This window comes from Physeter macrocephalus, chromosome 17, assembly GCF_002837175.3.
Source record: "Physeter macrocephalus isolate SW-GA chromosome 17, ASM283717v5, whole genome shotgun sequence".
Lineage (NCBI taxonomy): Eukaryota > Metazoa > Chordata > Mammalia > Artiodactyla > Physeteridae > Physeter > Physeter macrocephalus.
The window spans coordinates 11,084,212-11,106,433 of NC_041230.1; the positions used below are offsets into that span (position 1 = coordinate 11,084,212).

The window sequence follows — 22,222 nt, forward strand, 5'->3', positions numbered from 1 at the left end:
TCAGTCACAAGATCCTCCTCCTCCCTCTTGGAAAAAAAAACAACAAAAAACCACGGACTCTGACTTACAGTCATAGCCAAGGACAAATTCCCAGTCGGCCAAACCCCACTCCATGTCCCCTGAGCATGTGCTCCCCAGGGGTCCAGGACAGCGTCATACTCCCTCATACATACACAGATACACACACGAGCCAAGTCAAATGCTGAATCCCCCAATGCTATCAGATTCCCGACAAGCAGGGAAGAGTTTGCCAATGGCAGCCACAGCTCACAGGGAAGGCAAAGCCCCTGAAGGAGAGGTACTCTGTCATCAAGGTAAAGCCCCCCAAAAGTGATTGACCCCCATCACTGAGGGCAAAGTCAGAGTCCCCAACAACCCAGGAAAAAAAGCTCCCAAATGTCAGAGCCCTCCAAACCCGGAGCAAGTCCAAGACCCTCATCGTCCAAGGCAGACCCCCGCAAAAGTGATTTGCCCCCATCATCTAAGGCTAACAAAGATTCTGCAAGAACCAGGGAAGAATCTCTCCAAAGGTTGAGAGTCCCCCAACCCCAGGGCAAATCTCAGATGCCCCATTACCCATAGGAGAGGCCCCTAGAGAGGTTGGGACCCCCTTAACCCCCAGGGCAAATCCACACTACCCCAGGAGTAGCCTTAGAAGTCCTCCCTTTCCGCTACTCTCCCTTGGGACCCGGCCCCTCAGTCCGGCCCGCAGCAGCACCGCGGACAGCTCCCGGCATCTGGGCCCCTCCCCAGGGCTGGGGTCCCTGCGCATTACCGACCCGCCCCCGCGCCGCCGGCGCCCCTCCCTCCCGCGGCGGGCGGGCGAGCACGCGCCCAAGCCCCCTCCCCCGCCCGCCTCAGCGGGGGTGCGCGTCAGCCCCCTCCCCTGGGCGCCCTCGAGACCTGAAGTTGGCGGAGGCGTTGGCGGGCTGTCCCTGCAGCGGGCGGGCGGGCTCTCGCCCCTCTACCGCGACGGCGGCGGCAGCGCTGGTGACGGCTGAGTCTCCGGCGGACGCGCGCCCCCGCCCCCGCCACCGCGCAGCGGCAGCGCGCCCGCCCGCGCGCGCCCCCTGCCTGCCTACGTGCCCGCCTCTCTGCCGGGCCCCAGATGCGCGTAGAGGAGAAATCATCACCCTCCCTAAAGCATGGGGAGGGGGGTGTTCCTGCGCCATCTCAGATGATTGCTGCTTGGTCCAGAACAATCTAACGAGAGGGGGAAGGGGCTCCTGGGCCAGATCAAACGGCGGGGGGGAGAGGGGGTAAGCTGGGGCCTGGCTACCTCAGCTATGTGAGGGGGTGAGGTGGGGTGGGAAAGGGCTCAGATTCCTGGCTACCTCAGCTATACAGGGGTAAAAAATGTGGGAGGGAGCCGGAAATATCTCTTATAAGACTTCAGTCCAGAATAATCTCCAGTGGGAAGAAGGGGGACAGGGGGTTCTTGAACTCATCTCTAGTGATCTCGAGTCCCAGACCCACCTCTAATGGACTTGAGTTGGGAGGGGGAATATGGAAGCCCTTATCCATTTCATGTGTGGGGAGAACATGGGGGTTCACCATGGGGGGAATCAAATCATCTTTAATTGGGGAGATTCGGACCTGGCTGCTGAACCATCTTTGGTTGGGGGAAACTTAAGTACTGTATCATCGCAGAGGGGGTACTAATTATCCTGAGTCAGGTAGATAGATGAGACCAGGACCATCTCTGTTTGGGATCAGGAAAATGTTTACTGGGCCATCTCTCATGGGGCCATCTCTTATGTGGTCAGGGTCCAGAATAGTTTCTCTGGAATGCAGGGTAAGGAGAGAAAGGCAGCGTATCTCCTGGGCTGTCTCTAATGGAGAAGGGGACCTGGACCACCTCTGATTTGGGTTGATCCTAACGGTTGTGTAGTTCATCTCTGAAGGGGCAGAGCTTGATTCCTGGACACTGTTAAAGGGGCGAAGGCTTGGTCGGGGACTGTCTCTGACAGAAGCTGCGCTCTGGGCTTCTGGTCCACCCACGGCTCCCCCCACCCCTCTCCTTGTCTCCCGTCCCTCTCTCCCCAGCAGAGAGCTTCTCACGAATCTCCGGCGGGGAAAGGTGAGATCAGCGCGCGTCCCCGCGGGACCTGTGGGCGCGGACGCGCGCCGTTGCCAGGGGCACCCAAGGCCCCTCCCTCCTTCCCCAGCGCGTGGGTGGAGGAGACTTGAGGAGCATGCGCACTGAGGCCAGGATCCGCACGCCTCCTGGCGGCGGGAGGTGAACATCGCTCCGCGACCCACTTAGACGGGGCGTCCCCTCCCCCACTGCGCCTCAGTCCTGGAGCACTTCCCTGACTAGGAAAGAAGTCCCTGTGCCCCAGCACAGCTGGAGTTCCTACCTCGTGGCAGTCTCGGAGGAAGTGCTGCAGCCCAAGTTGGTCGTGTAGCTTCTGCATCCATTGCTGGGCCCGTAGTTGGTTTTCTTGGCTCCTGGGGGTAGGGAGATAGGAATTGGGGGAAACCTGTGTCTGGGGGCGCTGGCAGTAGGGCTGTGAGGGCGTCAGGCTTGGCAGGGCTAGTAACCTGGGGCATATGTACGAGCAAGGAAGAGGAGAGAGCAAGGTAGGGGTGGGAGTAAAGGCAAAGAAACATCAGTGGCGGCAGAGCCAGGGACAGAGCTGGGGGAGGAAGAGAGAGGAGGGAGGGAGAGTTAGGCGGGGGAGAGAGAGAATGGGAGAGAGAGGGACAGAGACAGACAGATATCTGAAAAGAAAGAAATACCCTTGGAGAGACACAATCCCATAGAGAGAGATAACAGACCTACAGAGTAAGAGATACCGAGAGAGATAAAAACTTAGAGAATGAGAGACACCTAGGGAGAAAGAGAGATCAGGAGGGAGAGATAGATTGACCGGGGCGGGGGGCGGGGGGGCGGTATGCAAAGGCTTAGAGAGATAAACAGGAACACATACAGGCACAAGACCAGAGATAAAGAGAAACAAAGACTTCAAGAGGGAATGACTGACAGAGACTTGGACGAGAGACAGACAAAGAAAGAGACCCAGAGATAGAGAAAATAGGAAAACACAAGGGAAGAAATGAAGCAAGGGTAGTGCCAGAGACAGAGAGAGAGATAGAGAGACAGAGAGGAGAGCAGTAGAAAGGAAGCAGAGGGAAGGAAAGTGACAGAGAGGGTCAGGGGAGGGACAGCCCAAAAAGGGACAGGAAGAGAAGTGGCCAGATGCCCCCAGTAAAAGACACAGCCAGATAGACAGAAGGCTGCAACAGAGTTGGAGAGAGGGATGAGAGCAGGGCATGGATAGATGCAGCTGGAGCCACACGGAGGCAAGGAGGGGCAGGCCCTTGGCCTAAGTGAACTGGCCGGGCTGGACCCAGGCCCTGCCACCCCAGAGCCAGCAAGCACCGCAGCCCCAGGCAGTCTGGCCTCCTGCCCACAGTGCAGGGCAAAGTGCCCAAGAGGGCTGAGGGGGTCCCTCTTTGCTGTGCCTTGAACAAGCAACTCCCAGCTCAGGGCCTTGGCATTGGCTGTTTCCTCTGTCTGGAATGGTCTTTCCCCCAAAGTGTACTCAAATGTCACGTTCTTAGCGAGACCCCTCCTGATCACTCCCCAACACTTTCTGGCTTTCTTTCCTTCTTTACCTTTCTCCTTTGCACTTAACACTATCTAACACACTGTATATGCTACATATTTCTCTTGTCTGTGTCCCCCCCACCGTATGTCATTCCATGAGGGCAGGAATTTTTTGTCTGTTTTGCTCACACCTGTATCCCCAATGCCTAGAAAAAGGAGCTGGCACACAGTAGGTGCTCAATATATATTTTATGAATGAAAGAAAGCAAGAGAGACAGGCAGAGAGAAAGAGGGAGGGCAGAAATAAAAGTAAAATATCCGAGAGAGAGAGAAAGGCAGAAGAAAAGACAGAGAGATGAAGATATAGGTAGAAAAAACAAGGAGAGAGAGACAAGGACACAGAGATACGTAGTTGTACAGGGAGATGGAGGCAAAGAGATGGAGTGTGTGGGAGAAAGTTACAGAGAGAACCACGGGCAGAGCTGGGTGGAAGGGCCAGAGACAAGCAAAATATGTACTCCCTCCTGCCAAGACTCAGCTCAGGAACCAGGAAATAGGAAATGCCTCTGAAATTGAACCAGACTCAATCCCTCCAGGCCTCCACCAGCCAACTTGTCAAGCATCAGTCCTAGGGATGAGGAAAATCCCTTGTTTCCGGGAGGGTGAGAAAAGAGCTGTGACCTCTGGCAAGTCTGTTCCCCTCTCTGAGCCTCATGTGCCGAATGCAGACAAGATGCAAGAGCGCCTTGCACGCGGGGCTGGGCCAGGTTCCAGGCGAAATGAGGCTCGTGGAGAGAGAAGTGACTTGCTCTGAATCTACAGGTTGAGAGGCAGAGCTGGGAGTAGGACCTGGCCCTGTTTGACCCCAGGGCTCCCACGGCCCCCTGCATCTCTCCCATCCTGGCCCTGACCACTCTGGGCCTTCATTGTCAGACAGCACGCGAGCTCTATGAGGGCAGGAATCGTGTTCTGTCCTGGTCACCGCTGCGCGCCCAGCATTGCCCCACACAGGGCCTGGAACACAGCGTGGACTCAGTACTTGTTTAATTGGCTGAAGAATAAATGAATAGGGACTTTCCCTGGTGGTCCAGTGGCTAAGACTCTGTGCTCCCAATGCAGGGGGCCCGGGTTCGATCCCTGGGAACTAGACCCCGCATGCTTCAACTGAAGATCCCACATGCCTCAACTAAAGACCCCGCATGCCGCAGCTAAAGATCCCGCACGCGGCAACGAAGCTCCCACGTGCTGCAACTACGACCCGGCGCAGCCAAATAAATAAATATCTTTAAAAAGAATAAATGAATAAACAATAGAATGAAAGGAACCATTCATGACTGCAAAGGAATGAAGGCGTGACTCAGAAGGAACAGCCCTCCAGGCTCCTCCTCCTCCTCATTTTGCAGAGCCCGGCAAAGCAGACACTCAAGAAATGCTGGGTAAAAGAAGGAAGGGGCCAGGCCTGGAGCGGAGGACACTCGATCATGAATTTGCATCCTCAGGATGAGAATCTCCATAAAAGTTTTCCTTTAGGAAACTCCAACCTTGTCCCAAATGAATTTAGGGAAAAACGACGCCGGAGACCGAAAAGACAAGGGGCTGGGGCCTCGGGGCTGTGGACGGTGGTGGAGGGACTGCGTATGATTTCCATCAGGAGGCAGAAGACTGAGCAGCACTGGACTCTCTTCCTGCCTCGCTCACGCCAGAGGAGAAAGCTGGGGTCACCAGGACGGGCAGAAACAGCAACAATGATGGAGAGAAAGAAGTGGACCTGGAGGAAATTCTATAAAGGACTCTGCTTGAGGGCTGGGGTGTTTTGTTGTTTTTTTGCGGCGGGGAGGGGTTGCTGTTTTGTTCAGGGCTTAGAATAGTGCCTGGCACACAGTAGATGTTAACATTTTAACAACCAGTCCAGCTATCCCAGGCTGAGGGCAGGCTTGGGAGAGAAACTTTTCATTGTATATCCTTTTGCAGCTTTTGGGTTATCAACCACAAGTTACCTTTTCACAGATCATCAATTTAAATCGAATCTAAAGCAATATGGAATTGTATGGAAATCAAAGACACAGAGAGGGAATTCCCTGGAGGTCCAGTGGTTAGGACTCCACGCTTCCATTGCAGGGGGCATGGGTTCGATCTCTGGTCGGGGGAACTAAGATCCCGCAAGCCGCATGGCACGGCCAAGAAAAAAAAAAAAAAGAGAGAGACAGAAGAGCAGAAATGTGATGGAAAGAAAGGGAATTCTGGCCTCCTCGCCCCTCCCCTGTGCTGAGATCCCACCCCCTTTGCCACTGGGGTCTGAGGGACCTACTTCTCCAGCAGCCGAGTCACAGCCTCCTGGGCCTGCTCCCCGTAGGCGTTGCCCTGTCTCAGCAGGCTCTCAGCAGCCTGCACGGCCACCTGCATCTTCTGCTGGTTCAGCTCCATCGTGGTGAGAAAATCCCGGTGCTGTTTCAATGCCTCCTCCACCGACTCCACGGTGCCCGGCAGGTCCAGACCCGACAGTGCCATCTCCTGGGAATGGGGGAGGGGTGATGCTCCGTTTAGCCCTGCTTCATTCCAGGACCAGGGAGAGGCTGCCAGCCTGCCTTGCCACCGCTTTCCTCTCCCTTGCTCACTGTGTTCTAGCATTGAACACGCCAGGCATGGTCCCATTTCAGATCCTTTTCCCATGCTGGTCCCTCCAGATAGCCCCATGGCTGGCTCTTTCACTTTCTTCAGGTCTCTGACCATCTGTCAAAAATAGCATCCTCCTCCCCCAGCCATATCCCTTTATCCTGCTTTATGATTTTTCATAGCATATACCTGACATGATATTATATATGCTATTACTTGTTTATCATCTCCTCCCCCACATATATACACACACACTAGAATGCCAGCCACACGAGGGTGGGATTTTGTGTTTTGTTTCCTCTGTGCTCAGCTGCAGAATAGTGCCTGGCACAGAGGAGGCACTCAGTAAATATTTGGTTAATTGATGAAGACTGACCTGGGTCCTGTGTGACTTCAAGGAAGTTCTTTCCCTCTCTGGGGTTAGTTTTCTAACTGGTAAAATGGGTGGATCAGAAAGGGTCTCTCAAGGCCACCTCAGCTCCAACGTTTAGTAACCTCATGATTCCAGGGGCCCCCTGTATGTTTCTCCAGATAATCCTCTAACTGGGTCAGCTTTCTCTAGATAACCAGCACAGGTAGTCATGCTTTCTAAAATGATCCCTAGGGACTTCCCTGGTGGTCCAGTGGTAAAGAATCCACCTTACAATACAGGGGACGCAGGTTCGATCCCTGCTCAAGGAACTGGGATCCCACATGCCATGGGGCAACTAAGCCCGCGTGCCACAACTGCTGAGCTCGCGTGCCTCAACTAGAGAGACCATGTGCCACAAACTACAGAGCCCATGCGCTCTGGAACCTGTGCGCCACAACTAGAGAGAAGCCCACGCCACAACGAAAAATCCCGCATCCCGCGGGCGCCGCAACTAAGACCCGATGCAGCCAAATAAATAAATAAAATGATCCCTAAAAGCTGGTACCTACTCTTGGACAATCTGAAAACTGGGTGTTCCATCTTGTCCAAATCCTCAAATTTGGTTCCCATCCCAGAAAGATCCCCCAAACGGATTAGCTGTTCCCAGATAACCACGGCACTTGATTCCTCAAGCCATAAAGGCAGTTACCCTCTCCAGAGAATCTGCAAACTGCCATTCCCAGTAAGAAGATAATCTGCTAATTTAGGCCCCCAGAACCACTGAATCCACCATCATTTACTGACCCCAATAATCTCTCAGCCTGAATTCCCTCTACCATAATCTTTATCCTCTGTTATCCACCCCAAGATCTTCTTTAAACACCATGGACCATCACCAATCAACCTCATACTCTTATTTCCTTCCAGACAATCCACAAACCCAAGAAGCCACTCCAAGGAACACCCAAATGCATTCCTTACTCAGAATAGTCCACAAACTGTCACCTCAAATAAGACGCCACCTCACACATCGTAATCCTCAAATTCTGTTACACACCCACCCACACATGTTCATACCGGATGCTCCACAAACCCAGCCATCCGTACCAGATACCACACACACACACACACACACACACACACACACACACACACACACCGCCGCTGACAGCAGATAAGTGGAAGCCAGTGGTCCCCGCAGACACACTCCTCCATACATTTCCCTGTCCCCGAAATCCCCCGCGGCCTCAGACCCCCGCCCGCGCCAACCCCGAAGCCGGCACCTGGTTGCGCAGCGCCGCCCGCGCCTGGCGTAGGTCGCGCAGAAAGAGCTGGTAGACGTGCGCCTGGACCAGCGCCTCCCTGCGCGCCTCCCACAAGCCGAGCAGCTTGTGCCAACCAAGTTCGAGGTGCGGCAGCCACTCGTCGAGTGCCAGGCCCGGACCCAGCTCGGTGCCGTCGCCCGCCAGCAGTGCCTCGCTGGCCGCCACGATGCGCGCGTAGTCCTCCTCGCGCTGGTCCACTTCCTCCTTGAGGGCGGCGTGGCGCGCCAGCAGCGCGTCCGCCTCTTCCAGGCTGCCGGGCAGGAGCCCCTCGCCGCCGCCCGCCGTCTCCTGGGCGCGCACCAGCCAGTCCAGGAAAGCGTCCAGGTCATGCAGGAAGCGCTGTAGGCGCCCGGCCGCCGCCACCGCCTCGCCACAGGCCTGAGCCGCGCTAGCCAACGCGCCCCACTCGGCGCCCAGTTCCTCGGCACCCTGATGCAGCCGCGCAGCCTGAGCCGGGAAGCGCACAGCCAGCAGGGCCGCCTCCTCCTGGAGGGCCGCCTGGCGCGGCTCTAGCGCTTGCAGAGCAGCCTCCAGGCCGCTGACGCGCCAGTGCAAGGCGCCGCCCGCGCGGGGGGCGCTCTCCACAGCCCTCCGCTTCTCGCGCACCTGGGCGCGCACCTCCGCCACCTCCAGCAGGTGGTTCTCCACCAGCAGCACCGCGTTCACCTCCTCTTTGCGTTGTTCCGCCAGCTCCACGATGCGGTTCCACCTGCCCAGGGGAAGCAGGGCGGCTTAAGGAGGACGGAGACCCCTCTTGGGTGTGGAGGGCCCATCGACCCTAGGTAGAACTCAGCCACTGTGCGACCTTAGAATGTCACCTTATCTCACGGAGCCCCAGTTTCTGTCTGTGTAAAATGGACTCTACCAGGTACATTTGCTTAGAACAGCGGTTCTCAAAATGTAATCTGAGCAAGGGCAAAATTATCTTCATCAAAATGCTAAGATGCTGTTTGCCTTTTCACTTTCATTCTGTCCCGAATGTACAGTGGAGTTTTCCAGAGGCTGCAGGACAAAGACTGACTGCAGAAGCAGACCTGAGAACTCAGCTGCCTTCTCTTAAGCCAGACATTAAACAGATGTGCAAAAACGCAAAACAACGCCATCCTTCTCGCTACATTTTTTTGTTTGTTTTGAAAGGGTTTTTTTTCATTAAAACATGTTAGCTATGTTAACAGACTAAGTTTATTATTGTTATTTTTAACGACGTAATATTTTTAAATTACTCAGTATTTATTTCTAATATAGTAAATATTGATAGATATAACCCACTAAAACAAGCTCTTTGGGGTCCTTAATAGTTTTTAAGAGCGCAAAGTGTTCTGAAACCAAAGAGTGTGGGAACTGCTGGCTTATGACATCAGATAATACGTTGGATGCAATGAATAGTTACTGAGCATGTACTATAAGCCAGGTGCTAAGGCAAACCTGTTTTATTCCAAAATAAACAAATGGGGAAAATTACGCATTGCCCTGTGACTTCAGGCAAGTGATGATATTTCTCTGGGCCTCAGTTCCCTTTCACAGGCAGTGTGTGGTCCACTTTATAAGCACAGAATCCGAGCCAGACTGCCTGGCTGTGTCAGGCTCAAAGTCAAATCTGAGCTATGTACCCTTTGGTTAGTAACCTTCTCTGTGCCTCAGTCTCCCCGCCAGTAAAATGGACATAGCACAGTACCTACCTCATAGGGGTGTTGTGAGAGTCAAATGAGTTATGGCTTGTGACGTGCTTAAAACAGTACCTGTTAGCTACTATTATTGAGTGGGGATAATAGTCTCCACTATTGATACGGGGACTTGATATGGTCCCGAAGACCATATCAGGGCCTTTGGCTTGGCTGTGCTCCCTGCCTGGAATGCTCTGTACCCTCCCTCCCCTCCCCCATATGTACTCTTCCTGCGGCTGGATCCTTCTCGTTCCCCCCACCCCTTTTTTTTAAGCTCTGCCCTCACCATCCTGAAATCCTTTTCTCAGCCAGTCCCCAGGGAAGTGGCCCCAAAGCAGGCTGCCCTCCCTTCTCAGGGAAGCTGAAGGAAAACGGCTTCCCCCAGGTCCACCCGAGCCCCCCGGGTCCCTCACCTGGAGGACCCACCTGATGGGGGGACCTTCCTTGGCTGCCTTCTCATCCCCTTTGAGCGCCCAGCTCAAAATGTATGGCTGACCACAAGATCTAAAGTCACTCCCAAGGGCTTCCCTGGTGGCGCAGTGGTTGAGAATCCGCCTGCTGATGCAGGGGACACGGGTTCGTGCCCCGGTCCGGGAAGATCCCACATACCGCGGAGCGGCTGGGCCCGTGAGCCATGGCCGCTGAGCCTGCGCTTCCGGAGACTGTGCTCCGCAATGGGAGAGGCCACAGCAGTGAGAGGCCCGCGTACCACAAATAAAAAAAATAATAATAAAAAAAAGTAAATAAAATAAAGTCACCCCCAAGCTCCAGTTGTGCCCTACCAGGTCACTCTATCTCCTGCATAAATCCTTAAAACTCTCTAAATATCTTGTTCATGTATTAGTCTATTTGTGAACTCTCTGTCACCTCTAGAATGGACACACCACAAGGGCAGAAATTAGGACTCTGAAATCAGAAGGACTCAAGTTCAAGTTCTGCTCCGGCCAGATTTGCCATGTGAACTCGGGCAAATCTTTTCCATCTCTGATCCTGTTTCCTTATTTGGAGAATGGGGATAATTATGTCCATTTCACTGGGTGTTTAATAAGTTCATGTGGCTAAAGCACTTAGCACATCATCTCACTAAACGCCGTAAATCACTATTGCTGTCATTATCTTTTCAGGCCCTGGTGCCCTGGGATTGTTGAGTCTACAGAGACTTGGAAATCACTGGATATTGGGATCTTCCAGCACAGCAGTTAAGGGCACAATCTTTGGAGTCAGACAAATCCAGGCTTGATCCCCATAACTTGACATGTGACCTCAGGCCACCTTCACCTCTCTGAGCCCCCATTTCCTCCTCTCTCACATGGGTAATTTACACCCCACAGAATTGCTGGGAAGACTGAATATATATATATATAAATATATATATATATATATATATATATATTTATTTATTTATTTATATATATATATATATATGATCAAGAGCCCCAGTTCTGGATTCAGGCAGAACTGGGTTTGACTCCTACTTACTAGACTGAGTAAGCTTGAATAAGGATTTCACCTCTCTGCATCTGTGTCTTTATCCATAAACCCTACCTTGCAAGAACTACTGGCAGTGTTCTAGCGGGAAAGATTTAATTTGTTGCTATTCTTAAAGAGTTCTGAATTCTGGAAACTTTACTATGGAAATTGGGATATTGGGAGATAAAACAAAAGTACTTGGAAAATGTCCTGGCAGAGAGTGGATACTCAGTAAATCATTTCTGAACAGGTAAGTTAATACCCCATTGAAATGTATTGTGTCCTCATCTTACCACATCACCACTAGCACTGGGTGTTTTAATTTTTTTCAAGATTTTGCTAATTTACTAGATGGCCCTTATCATCTCAGGGATTTCAAAGTGCACGTTCGTGATTTCTACAGTTGGTGAATGAGGAAAAGAATGATGGGAAGAACTGGTGGGGGATACCTAGAAGAACTTCCAGCCCCAGGCCTCACCTACCTGCTGTTGAGGTGGTCCTGGCAGAAGCGCACCTCCTCTGAGCTGGGGTGGCCTCCTTCCACCAGTTCCTGAACTGTGCGGTTCACATCCAGGACACGGCCCATCAGGCTGTTCATCTCCTGGTCCAGACTCTCAAACCTGCGGAAGAAGGATGGACGTGCTCAGAGAGGCCAGGACCCTGGGGACCTGTTCACTGGCTTTTGGGAAGCTGCCTTCCCCTGGTTCTTCTCCTAACTCTCCAACCTCACCTCCTCAGGCTCCTTTGCTGGCTCCTCTTCTTCTACCTGCCACTTAAATGTTAGATTCCTCAGGGCTCTGTCCTGGGCCCTCTGAGCTTTCCCTCACATCCTGCCTGGCCCATCTCACCCACTCCCACAGTCCTTGCCCCTGAACCCATCACTCACACATCTGTCTCCAGCTTCAACCTCATTCCTTTTGAACCTGTCTCCAACGTTAAAGCCTGCTGTGCACCTCCTCCAGGGTCCTCACTGTACTCAAACTAGCTTCAACATCGCCCCCAATTTGTTCTTCCTCTGGGTCTCCATCTCAGGGACAGCCCCCGGCCCCATTCCCTGGGCTCTGTTTTGGACAAACACTCCCCCCAAGCCTGTCTGCCCCCATGGCCTGTCTAGCTGGGCTCCAGCCCTGGTCCAGTCCTGTCCTCTCCTACCTGAATCCTCACCCCAGCTGTCTCTCTGGGCTCTCACCCCCTCCAACCTACCCTCCACATTGTAGCCAGGGAAATCTGTTTTAAGCTGGCCATGGTCCTCCCTTGTTTAAAACAATGCCCAAGGCTGTGGCTTGGGTAAATGTGGGCACAGTAACAGCGGGGACCAGGCCTGTGTTCCCAGCAATGCTCAGCCCAAGACCCGGAACAGGGCAGGAGCTCAATAAGTACCCACGGAATGAGTGGATGGATGAACATGCTCAGAGAGAGAGGTGCAGAGGGTTCGTCCCCTATTTTAACAACCCATTTCTAAATCTGCCAACAGACCAATCAGTACCTAATGTGTCACGTGGTGGTAACTGCTATGAAGAAATGTGAAGTGGGGTGAGGGAAGAGAAAGTGACAAGGGTCAGCACAATTTTATAGCTAGGGAGGTGACATCTATGCAAGGGCAGTGGGAGTCCCAGGGAGAGGGGTCAGGCTGGGACACCCCTGGAGGAGCTCAGGTTAATTTCGTGCCAGGTGACCATAAGCCTCATAGTAGTAATAGCAGTCGCTCACGGAATGCTCCCTGGACCCAGGCATTTGCTAAGTCGTTTGCACATACTAAGTCATTTATTGTTCTCCAGTAGCCTGTGAGGTTGGGACTAATATCATTCCCATTTTACTGGAACCCCCGGTTCCAGGTGAGCGGACATGGGAACTGTCGAACCAAGGAAGGCGAGACTGTGTGCGTGAGGAAGGCGACCGGGGAACCGCACCAGTGCGCGCTCACCGGTGCTGCACCACCTCGACGTCGTCCAGTGAATCGGGCACACGCATGGCGAGCAGCCACTGCTGCTTCTCACCGATCCACAGCTCGCACGCGTGCACCTCGCCGAACATGCGGTAGACAGCGAGGGCATCCCGCAGCCACTGGCGCCGCAGAGCGGCCACCTCGGTCACCTCGGAGAACAGCTGCTCGGCCTCCACCACGCGCACCTGCAGTGCCACCACCAGTGGCCCGGCGCCGCTGGCGCCCCCCAGTGTCGCCAGCTGACGCCGCAGGCCGCCCACGGGCCCGCGATGCGCCTCCACCTCCCCGGTGAGCGCGCGGTGCTGGCGGGCCAGGCGGCGGCTGGAGGCTTCGTCGTGGCCGAAGTCGCCCGCGGCTGCTAGGCGGTAGGCGTCGCGGAGCCAGTCCAGGAGGCCGTCGAGGTCAGCACCGAACTGGTGCAGCGCCCGCGCCTCCTGCAGCCGCCGCTCGCGCCGCGCCGCCGCCTCTTCCAGCCGCTGCCAGCGCCGCCGCGCGCTCGCCGCGCGCTCCGCCAGGCCCGCCAAGTGCACCGTCTCGGCGCCCGGGCCCACGGCGCCACCGGCCGCGGCCAGCTCCTCGCCGCGCCGCAGGGCCTGCTGCAGCAGCGCCCGCCGCCCGCCCACCTCGCCCTGCAGGATCTTGTGCTGAGCCAGGAGGCGCGCGGTGCTGTACAGGTCGTGGGCGCCGTCCGCCGCTCCCGCCGCGCCGCCGCCGCCCGCCGCCTCTAGGAGGCGCTCCTTGTCGCGGGCCCAGCTCTCGGCCTCCTCCAGCTCCTGCAGCAGCGCCCACAGGCTCCGCGAGGCCTCCAGTTCCGCGCGCCGCCCAGCCGCCTGCTCCTGCAGCTCCGCCAGACAGCCGTGCACGTGGTTCACGCGGTTGCAGATGACCTGCGGATCGCAGGGCTGGTAACCTGGACCAGGAAAAGGGGCAGATCCCGGGTTGGGCACGGGCCAGGGGGCGTCCAAGAGAGGGTGGTACAAGGCTACCAGCCTAGTCCTTGGCCCGACTTCATCAGATGCCAGGTTACACCTCCCCTCCTCCAGGCAGCTTTCCCTGACACCCCAAATCTGGAGCAGGCGGCCTTCTCTGGCTCTCCCAGGCTTCTCTGCTTCCCATCCCAGCCCGGACCACTCTGCCTGTGACTCCTTCACCCAGCTCTGAACCCTCTGGGCCGTCACTGATAGTCTGTCTCGCCTACTGGACTGGGAGCCCCGTAAGGACAGGGCCAGGGACTGTCTCCAGCACACCATGTCCCCACCACTGCCCAGCACAGGGTGGAGCCCAGAGCAGTCACCTAGTGAAAACGGTGACTTATTGATTGAATGATGAATGGAAACAGAGATTCAGAGAATCCTAGAATGTGTATATTTTAGTGTAAGTATACAGTGTTTTCCCTTCAGAAATGGACCAGTTGAAACTTCTCTACTCTTAAACTATGCTTCTGGGTTCCCTCTCTCATCCTCTGTCACCTAATCTATTAACCCAGTGGTGACCTAAACTCCTTTTTTGTCTTCAAATATTTCACCTTCCTCCTGGACCTCTGGTTTGTGACTGAGAACTGTGAGATTAACTTAATGGGTTGCAGCCAGCATTTCCTTAATGAAATGGAATAGAATGAATGGAAAATATCAGAGGTAAGGGGAAGCATTGTTTTACAAAGACTTTGTGTCTCTGTGTGTCTGTGTGTGTGTGTGTGTCTGCACGTGTGCCTGTGAATTCTGGGTCATGAGGTAAATGTATTTCTCACTGGGTCAAAACAGTATGAGAGACACTGCCCTAGATGGCCTGTGGGATTTCTGCATTTCTGGACATTCACTGAAATTGACCCAAATACGGAGGCATTCAACTGAATAATAAACATCGACAGCATCCATGTATCTGGCCCTTCCTCTGACACACTGTCATTTAATTCTCACAACCATTCTATGAGGCCAGTATCCTCCTTAGCCCCATCTTGCAGATGAAGAAACTCACACCCAGGGAGGGAAGCTACTTGCCCAGGATCAGCTAAGAAGTAGTCGAGCACTACGCCACACTCTGGACCACTTATCAGACAGCGCTGCCTCCCGTCACCATGACAACACACACCCCACACTAGCCTCTTTGCTGTTTTCACGGTGCTGCTGACGCATTGTCACCAAGCACCGAGACCTCACAAGGAAAAGACCGAGGGAGCTTCCTTGACAGACATCCGTGAGAATGAGGATGAAGAGTGAAGATGAAGGAGAGGGTCCCGACAGTGTCCCGTGGGGTCATGGGGTTGGTGATGGGCTGAGCTAGGATGGGGATGTCCGCACTGGGGCTTGGAAGGAGACCTCAACATCTGCTCTTAGGACATGACCCAGTCCATGAGGGTGAGAAACCCCTGACCACCCTGCAAGCTGGTCAGCGTCTTCCTTTCCCAACAATGCTCCAGGATTCCCAAGGGCCATGGCTCCAGATAAAGGAGTGAGACAGACCAGCCTCCAAACCCTCTCTCTGATCAGCTCTGTGGCTCTGGGCCTCAGTTTCCTCATCAGTGAGAAAGAAAAAAGCAGCCCTGATGCTGTCAGCACTCATACACAGTTGCACAGGACACAACATCAGACAAGACCACTCTGCAATAGGGATGGAGCGGGACGAAGACAAGACCGTTCCACAGTCACGTCTGAGAGCACCCAAAACAACGTCACTGTGCAAACCACAAAGACGGCCACCCCCCTGCCCGCCCCCTCACCTGGCCAAGGTGAATCACTCCTGCCAATCCTGTTCCTCCCACTACCTGGATAAAAATGATTAAGATGCGCCATCATCTAATTACCCCCACTTCCTGACAGCATCCAATCTGCAGCAAAACACACTGTGTTAAATCATCCCAAATCACCTAACACAAGCCCACATCCTATAACAAGGCCCTCTTAACATCCTCTTACTAAGATGCCCCATGGTTCCCCTGGTGTGTGCAAAGAACCAAAAAACCCAGCTTGGTTTGACTACCGCAGGGTTCCTGGTGGTCTTTGGCTGGAGGGCGTTGACATCAGTAAAATGAGAACATTTTTAGAGCCATTCTGGGTTTTGCCTATCAGCCTCCATGTCCCTGCTTCTGCTAATGGCGCCCCACCCCCCTCCTTCTCAGTTCATGTCTTTGGAGGGAGCTGACCCCACTCTTGGCTCTGGGAGGGCATGTCACATAGATGTGGCCAATTAGATCACTGGATAGCCTGGGGCCATAGTGCCTGGCTGAGTGATGGGAACGGGAACCACAGTGGGCTAATGAAAACTTTCCTTGGACCCTTTGCCAGAATATTGAGAGAAAGGGGCCTGTCTCTTGCTGGGTCTGCGAAGCTGCTGGATGATCCCAGATTTACACCACAAGGGGAGGGACAGCCCAATAGTGACACAAACATAAAGACTGGAGTCAGAAACAGATGGAGTCTTAAAAGCATCTCTGAACTATCCCTGGATCCAGCCATACCTGAAGCAAAACTCATCCTTTCCTGCACATTTAGTTACATCAGCCAGTACATTCCCCTTTCCTCCTTAAGTGAATTGAATTGAGTTTCTATCACTTGATGCTAAACAGGCCTTGACAATAATTACCTTACCCAGCCTTTCTATGGTATTCACTGAGATCGGCTGTGAAAGGCTTAGCACATAACAAGTGCTCAAGAAACGTGAACTATTACTGCAGAATCTCAAAGCAGGAAGAAGTCATGTGGTGCAACCTCTCACTCAAGGCACTAACTTCCCATGTGATATCCCTGATGGAGTGTGATCCTAGTTGGTGCTTGGATGCCTCCAAAGATGGGGAGCTCATTCTGTCTCTCAGGAGACATTCTGCTTCTATTAGCACCAGCCCTGAAAGTCTCCACCCCAGTCCCCAACCTCAGACTCACCCTGAAGCTGGGAGAAACGCAGGGCAGCAGCATTGAGCGCCTCCACCCGCTCACTCTGGGCCGAGATGTCCCCCTCCAGCAGTCCATGCTTCTGCAACAGGTCCTCTGCCTCCACCAGGTGCTGCCCACACTCCCGAGACAGCAGCTGAGCCTACAAGTAGGGGCAGCCCTGAGTATATTTTTGGCATTGGCCCTTAGGCCACTCCCCACCCCATCGCCCATGCCAGCCCTCTGCTTCTCTACTCCATCACTTGAACTCTGATCTGTCTCAGTCTCCATGTATCTGTCACCATCTCTCTCCATCTCTGTCTCTCTGGATGTTCCATCTCTCATCGTCTCCACAATTCTGGGCTCTGTCTATGTCACCATGTCTCCCTCTCTATGCCTCCATCTCCCTCTTCTGTCTCTCTTTGCCTTCCCCCCTTTCTCATTTACACTTCTGTCTCCATCTCGACCTCTATCTCTTTCTTTCCATGTCTCTCACTCTTTTTTAAAAAAATATTGGGACTTCCCTGGTGGTCCAGTGATAAAGAATCCACCTTCCAATGCAGGGGACGCAGGTTTGATCCCTGGTCAGGGAACTAAGATCCTATATGCCGCGGGGCAACTAAGCCCACGTGCCACAACTACTGAGCTCGCACATCTCAACTAGAGAGCCTGCGTGCCACAAAATTACAGAGCCCACACGCCACAACTACAGAGCCCATGCGCCCTGGAGCCTGTGCGCCACAATTAGAGAAGAGAAAACCCTTATGCCACAACTACAGAGAAGCCTGAGAGCCGCAACGAAAGATCCGGCATGCCTCAACTAAGACCCGACGCAGCCAAAAATAATTAATTTTTTTTTTTGCGGTACGCGGGCCTCTCACTGTTGTGGCCTCTCCCGTTGCGGAGCACAGGCTCCGGACGTGCAGGCTCAGCGGTCATGGCTCACGGGCCCAGCCGCTCCGCGGCATGTGGGATCTTCCCGGACCGGGGCACGAACCCGTGACCCCTGCATCAGCAGGCGGACTCTCAACCACTGCGCCACCAGGGAAGCCCTAATTAATCTTTTAAAAAATTTTATTTATTTATTTGGCTGTGCTGGGTCTTAGGTGTGGCATGTGGGATCTTCCGTTGCAACATGTGGGATCTAGTTGCCTGACCAGGGATTGAACCTGGGCCCCCTGCATTGGGAGCATGGAGTCCTACCCGCTGAACTGCCAGGGAAGTCCCTCCATGTCTCTCTTCATGTCTGTATTTCTCTCTCTCTCTCTTTGCTTCCATCCTTCTTATCTCCATCTTGCTCTGTATCTGTCTATCTATCTCCAGTAGGTCTCTCTCTTTCTCACATGGATTCCATCTTCCTATGTGTCTTTCTCTGTAGCCATTTAGATTTCTGTTGCTACCTTTGGGTCTGCTTCTCCAGCTCTCTCTCTTTCTTTCTCTGATTTCTCTTTCTCTCAAACTGTCTCGATCTTCCTCTGACTTAATCTCTCTGTCTCTGTCTGTCCCTGACTCGCTCTGTCTCCGTATTACTGTGTATTTTTATCTATTTCTCCAGATATTTTTCTCTCTTTCTCACACTTTCTTTTTCTGCCTCTCTGTCTATCTTTCACTCTTTCTTTTTGTCCCCCTTTCTCTTTACTTCTTTCTGTCTCTCTCCCCTTCTCTCTCCATCTTTGACAACTCTTTCAGTGTATATACCCTTTCCTCCCCTCCTGGCATGCCACTCCCATCATTGGCCTCCGATCTGGCCCCTACCTGCATCTCCTCCATCCAGTCCACCATGTACACCATCTCCTGGAAGACTTTCTGCAGGGCCAGGTTCTGCTCGAGCCGTGTCCGCCGGGCACCTACCAGCCCAGTCAGCAGGGCCCACTGCCGCAGGACACTGTCACGCTGGGCTGCCACTCGGCGGGCATCATAGTAGCCTTCGATCGCCAATGCCTGGGCCAGCTCTGCCACGCCCTGCACCCGTTCCTCATAGGCTGCAATGTCTGCCTCAATCGCTTCATGCTTCTTCATGGCTGCCTCCACTGCTGGCAGCTCATACCCAAAGTTGTCCTGGGGCAGGGCAGGCCACAGACACTCATCCACGTTGCCTCAGCAGTCAACCTGTTACCTTGAGCCTGTGTGACCCTGGAAACTCCCCCACCGGCTCCTGTTACTCTGGAGACCAGTCCCATCCTTCTCTGTTACCCTGGAGACCAACCCCACCACCCCAAGTTACCCTGGAGACAAGCTCCACCCTTCCCTGTTACATCTCTAACCCTAAACTTGTTACCCAGGAAATAGGCCCCATCCTTCCATTTCCTTAGCGACTGGGGACCAGGCCTACCATATCCTGTTACTTAGGAGACCAATTCTATCCTCCTGAGTTACCCTGGACACCAGATAACAACCTCCTTCGTCACTTAAGAGATAATTAAATACTCTCCCTATTCTGTCCTCTTCTCGTTACCCTGGAGACCAGTCTCACCCTCCTATTACCCTGGAGAGCAGGCCCACACCCCTCCCCCACCAAACACTTAGGAAACCAATTCTCCCTTCCTACCTTCACTTGTCACCTAGGAGACTAATCCAACACTTCTCTGTTGCTTAGGAGATCAAGTCTCTCTCTCTGGTCCCAGGGCCATCAGCGCCACCCTCCCTCCCTTTCCCCTGGAGCCAAGCCCTACGCCCTGTACCTGGGAGACCAGGCGCTGGTTCTCATTCAGCCAGCTCTCCCGCATAGCCACCTTGTGGTCAAACCTCTGGGCTAGTAGTTCCAGCTTCTCCTGCCGGATCAGCTCAGCCCGTAGGGCAGCCTCCCGCTCATGTTCTGCCTTCTCCAGCTGTCCCCATGCCTAAGGAGGCAGGAGGAGGCAGTCAGACTCCAACAACTGCCCACAGTTTAATGGCCCTGGCTTCTCTATTTGAGGTCACTCCTAGCACTTATGGCACCTTTGCACAGATTGGAAAAAAACGTTGCTTCCTCGGGACCCTTTACTGCTGGAAAAACCATCAGAATGAATATCCAGTCCATGATGTCTGCAATGTGAATGGCTTCCTTGAGCAGTGCACAACCTACACAACTTCACAGAGCAACCCTTCCTCTCCCCTACATCCTCAGCCTCACCTTGTCAATATCCCAGATGCCACAGCCCTCCCGGGGCACGTAGAGGCGACGGTTGCTGGCACGCAATTTGCTCTGGATGCTGAAGAGCAGCACCTCCAGGTTCCCCTTCTCCTGAAATCTGAAGGGGCCTGAGCTCAGGAACCCTGCCTCCACACCTCCACCTGCTACCCTCCCTCCTGAGCTGGGCCTCACTTGACGGGCTTCTCCAGTGTGCAATAGGCTGTGAAAGCCTGAAGCTGCTGCTGCACCCCACTCAATGAGTTGGCAAACTTCTGGTTGCTGATGAGGCCCACGGTGCGGTGGATCCAGGCCAGCAGCTCGGCTGCCAGCTCCTCGTAGCGCTCAATGATCTTCCCCACCTCCAACACCTGGTCCAGGACCTGACCCGGCAAAGGAAGGTGGGGTCAGCCTCATCCCAGATATGCCCCCATATGGTTCCCAGGCTCCCACCCTCCCCATTCCTTGGTTCCTCTTACCTTCCCAATTCGCTTCCCCTCCACAGCCAGAGCCTTCATCTTAGAGAAATAATGGTAGAAAGAGACCACATAGGTGATGATGGACTTCTCATCCGGAGCCTCCATGTTCACATCTTATAATTAAAGGAGAGTGAGGGAGCATGATGATGAGCGCTCTGACAGAGAGACTGAAGGTATTAAGTGGTGGGAGGGAGAATTCACTCTTACTTGCTGTGTGACCTTGGGCAAGATAACTAACCTCTCTGTTCCTCAGTTTTTGTATCTGCCCAGTGGGCATCTACCTCATGGGATTAAATAGTGCCTGACACATATAAACCACCATAGAGAAATTATCTATAATGATTTCTTTTTTCTTTTCTTTTTTTTTTTTTTGGCTGCTTTGGGTCTTCGTTGCTGTGCACGGGCTTCTCTCTATTTGCAGTGAGCAGGTTTTATTCTCATTGCGGTGGCTTCTCTTGTTGCGGAGCATGGGCTCTAGGCACTCGGGCTTCAGTAGTTGCAGCTCACGGGCTCAGTAGTTGTGGCTCGCGGGCTCTAGAGTGCAGGCTCAGTAGTTGTGGTGCACGGGCTTAGTTGCTCCACAGCATGTGGGATCTTCCCGGACCAGGGCTCGAACCCGTGTCCCCTGCACTGGCAAGCGGATTCTTAACCACCGTGCCACCAGGGACGTCCCTCTATAATGATTTCTGGAACACACTATTCTACCTTCTACCTCAGGGCCTTTGCACATGTTGTTCTGTCTGAAACACTGTTCCTTTCCTTCATGCCAAACTCCCACTCATCCTTCAGGGCTCCACTCGACTTAAGTTTCCTCAAATAAGCCTTTCTGTTCATCCTGTCTAGAGATGGTCTCCTCCTGTTATTCTTCCTCATAACATCTTATCATTTCCTCCTAGAGCGAATCACAATTTATAATTACATATTCCCTTATGTGATTATGTTCTTACCTAGAGTTTGAGCTCCATGAGGACAAGGGCTATGCCTGTCTTTTGCCACTGTTCCTTCCATGCCCAGCACACAGTAGGAGCTCAATAAATACATACACTAAGTGTATGAATGGTATGTGAAGTTTGAGGTCAAGGACACGGGCTTTGGAGGCAGCCTGAGCTTGAATCCCAGCTCAACCACTTACTCACTGAATATCCTTATAAAATAGACCTAACTTCTTTGAGCTCAGTTTCCCCATTGTTACAGTAAGGATAGTCACAATGCCAGCCACCTAGAAACCCTATCAGTATTAGAAAGAATAACCTGGCACAGAGGAGAAACTCAGTAAATCCTGATTATCATTTTAATTTACCCATTGAATGCACAGCATTATACTTTGCCCTTATTCTTCCTCATCTCATGAAACTGACATCCAATAAACACCTACTATGTGTCAGGCACTGTAAGAGGCAAGGTAGAGGAATGATTCAGACCATGAATTCTGGAATCCGAAAGTCCTGTTTACTGGGTTTTCAGTGTGACGCTGGGCTACTGACTTCACATCTCTGAGCCTTTGTTTCCATCACTTTATAACAGGATTGATGACTTCTATCCAACCAGGTCAGTGTGAGGATGAAAGGGAACAGTGCTGATACAATTCCCAGCCATGTGCTTGGCACATGGTAGATGCTCCGAAAAAGGGAGCAACCCTTATTCCAGATATGGGGGATTGGTGGGGTATGATTATGGCCATTATTCCAGAGATGGGGGGTTGGTATTGGGTGAGATCATGGACTGGGAATGAGGTTGAAGTCAAGGGTGGGGTTGGGAATAAACTGAAAATGGGAAAGGGGATGAGGACAGAGTTGTGGATGGGGACAGACAAAGGGATGGGCTGGGGAGGGGGAGGGGGTGGGCATAT

At 53.3% G+C, this 22,222-nt stretch overlaps 1 protein-coding gene across 1 annotated transcript in view; it reads right to left on the bottom strand.

Moving 5' to 3' along the window:
* SPTBN4 (spectrin beta, non-erythrocytic 4) overlaps positions 1 to 22,222 on the bottom strand; it is a 71,965-nt gene that overhangs the window by 32,617 nt on the left and 17,126 nt on the right. The window contains exons 7-17 of the mRNA XM_024132613.3: positions 20,374 to 20,486; positions 20,090 to 20,277; positions 19,898 to 20,015; positions 19,467 to 19,625; positions 18,541 to 18,843; positions 16,798 to 16,948; positions 12,902 to 13,832; positions 11,460 to 11,597; positions 7,802 to 8,552; positions 5,862 to 6,064; positions 2,361 to 2,451 (exon numbers count right to left, since the gene is read on the bottom strand). Of these exons, the coding sequence (XP_023988381.1) occupies positions 2,361 to 2,451; positions 5,862 to 6,064; positions 7,802 to 8,552; positions 11,460 to 11,597; positions 12,902 to 13,832; positions 16,798 to 16,948; positions 18,541 to 18,843; positions 19,467 to 19,625; positions 19,898 to 20,015; positions 20,090 to 20,277; positions 20,374 to 20,486 (3,146 nt within the window). The remainder of the gene's footprint in view (positions 1 to 2,360; positions 2,452 to 5,861; positions 6,065 to 7,801; positions 8,553 to 11,459; positions 11,598 to 12,901; positions 13,833 to 16,797; positions 16,949 to 18,540; positions 18,844 to 19,466; positions 19,626 to 19,897; positions 20,016 to 20,089; positions 20,278 to 20,373; positions 20,487 to 22,222) is intronic.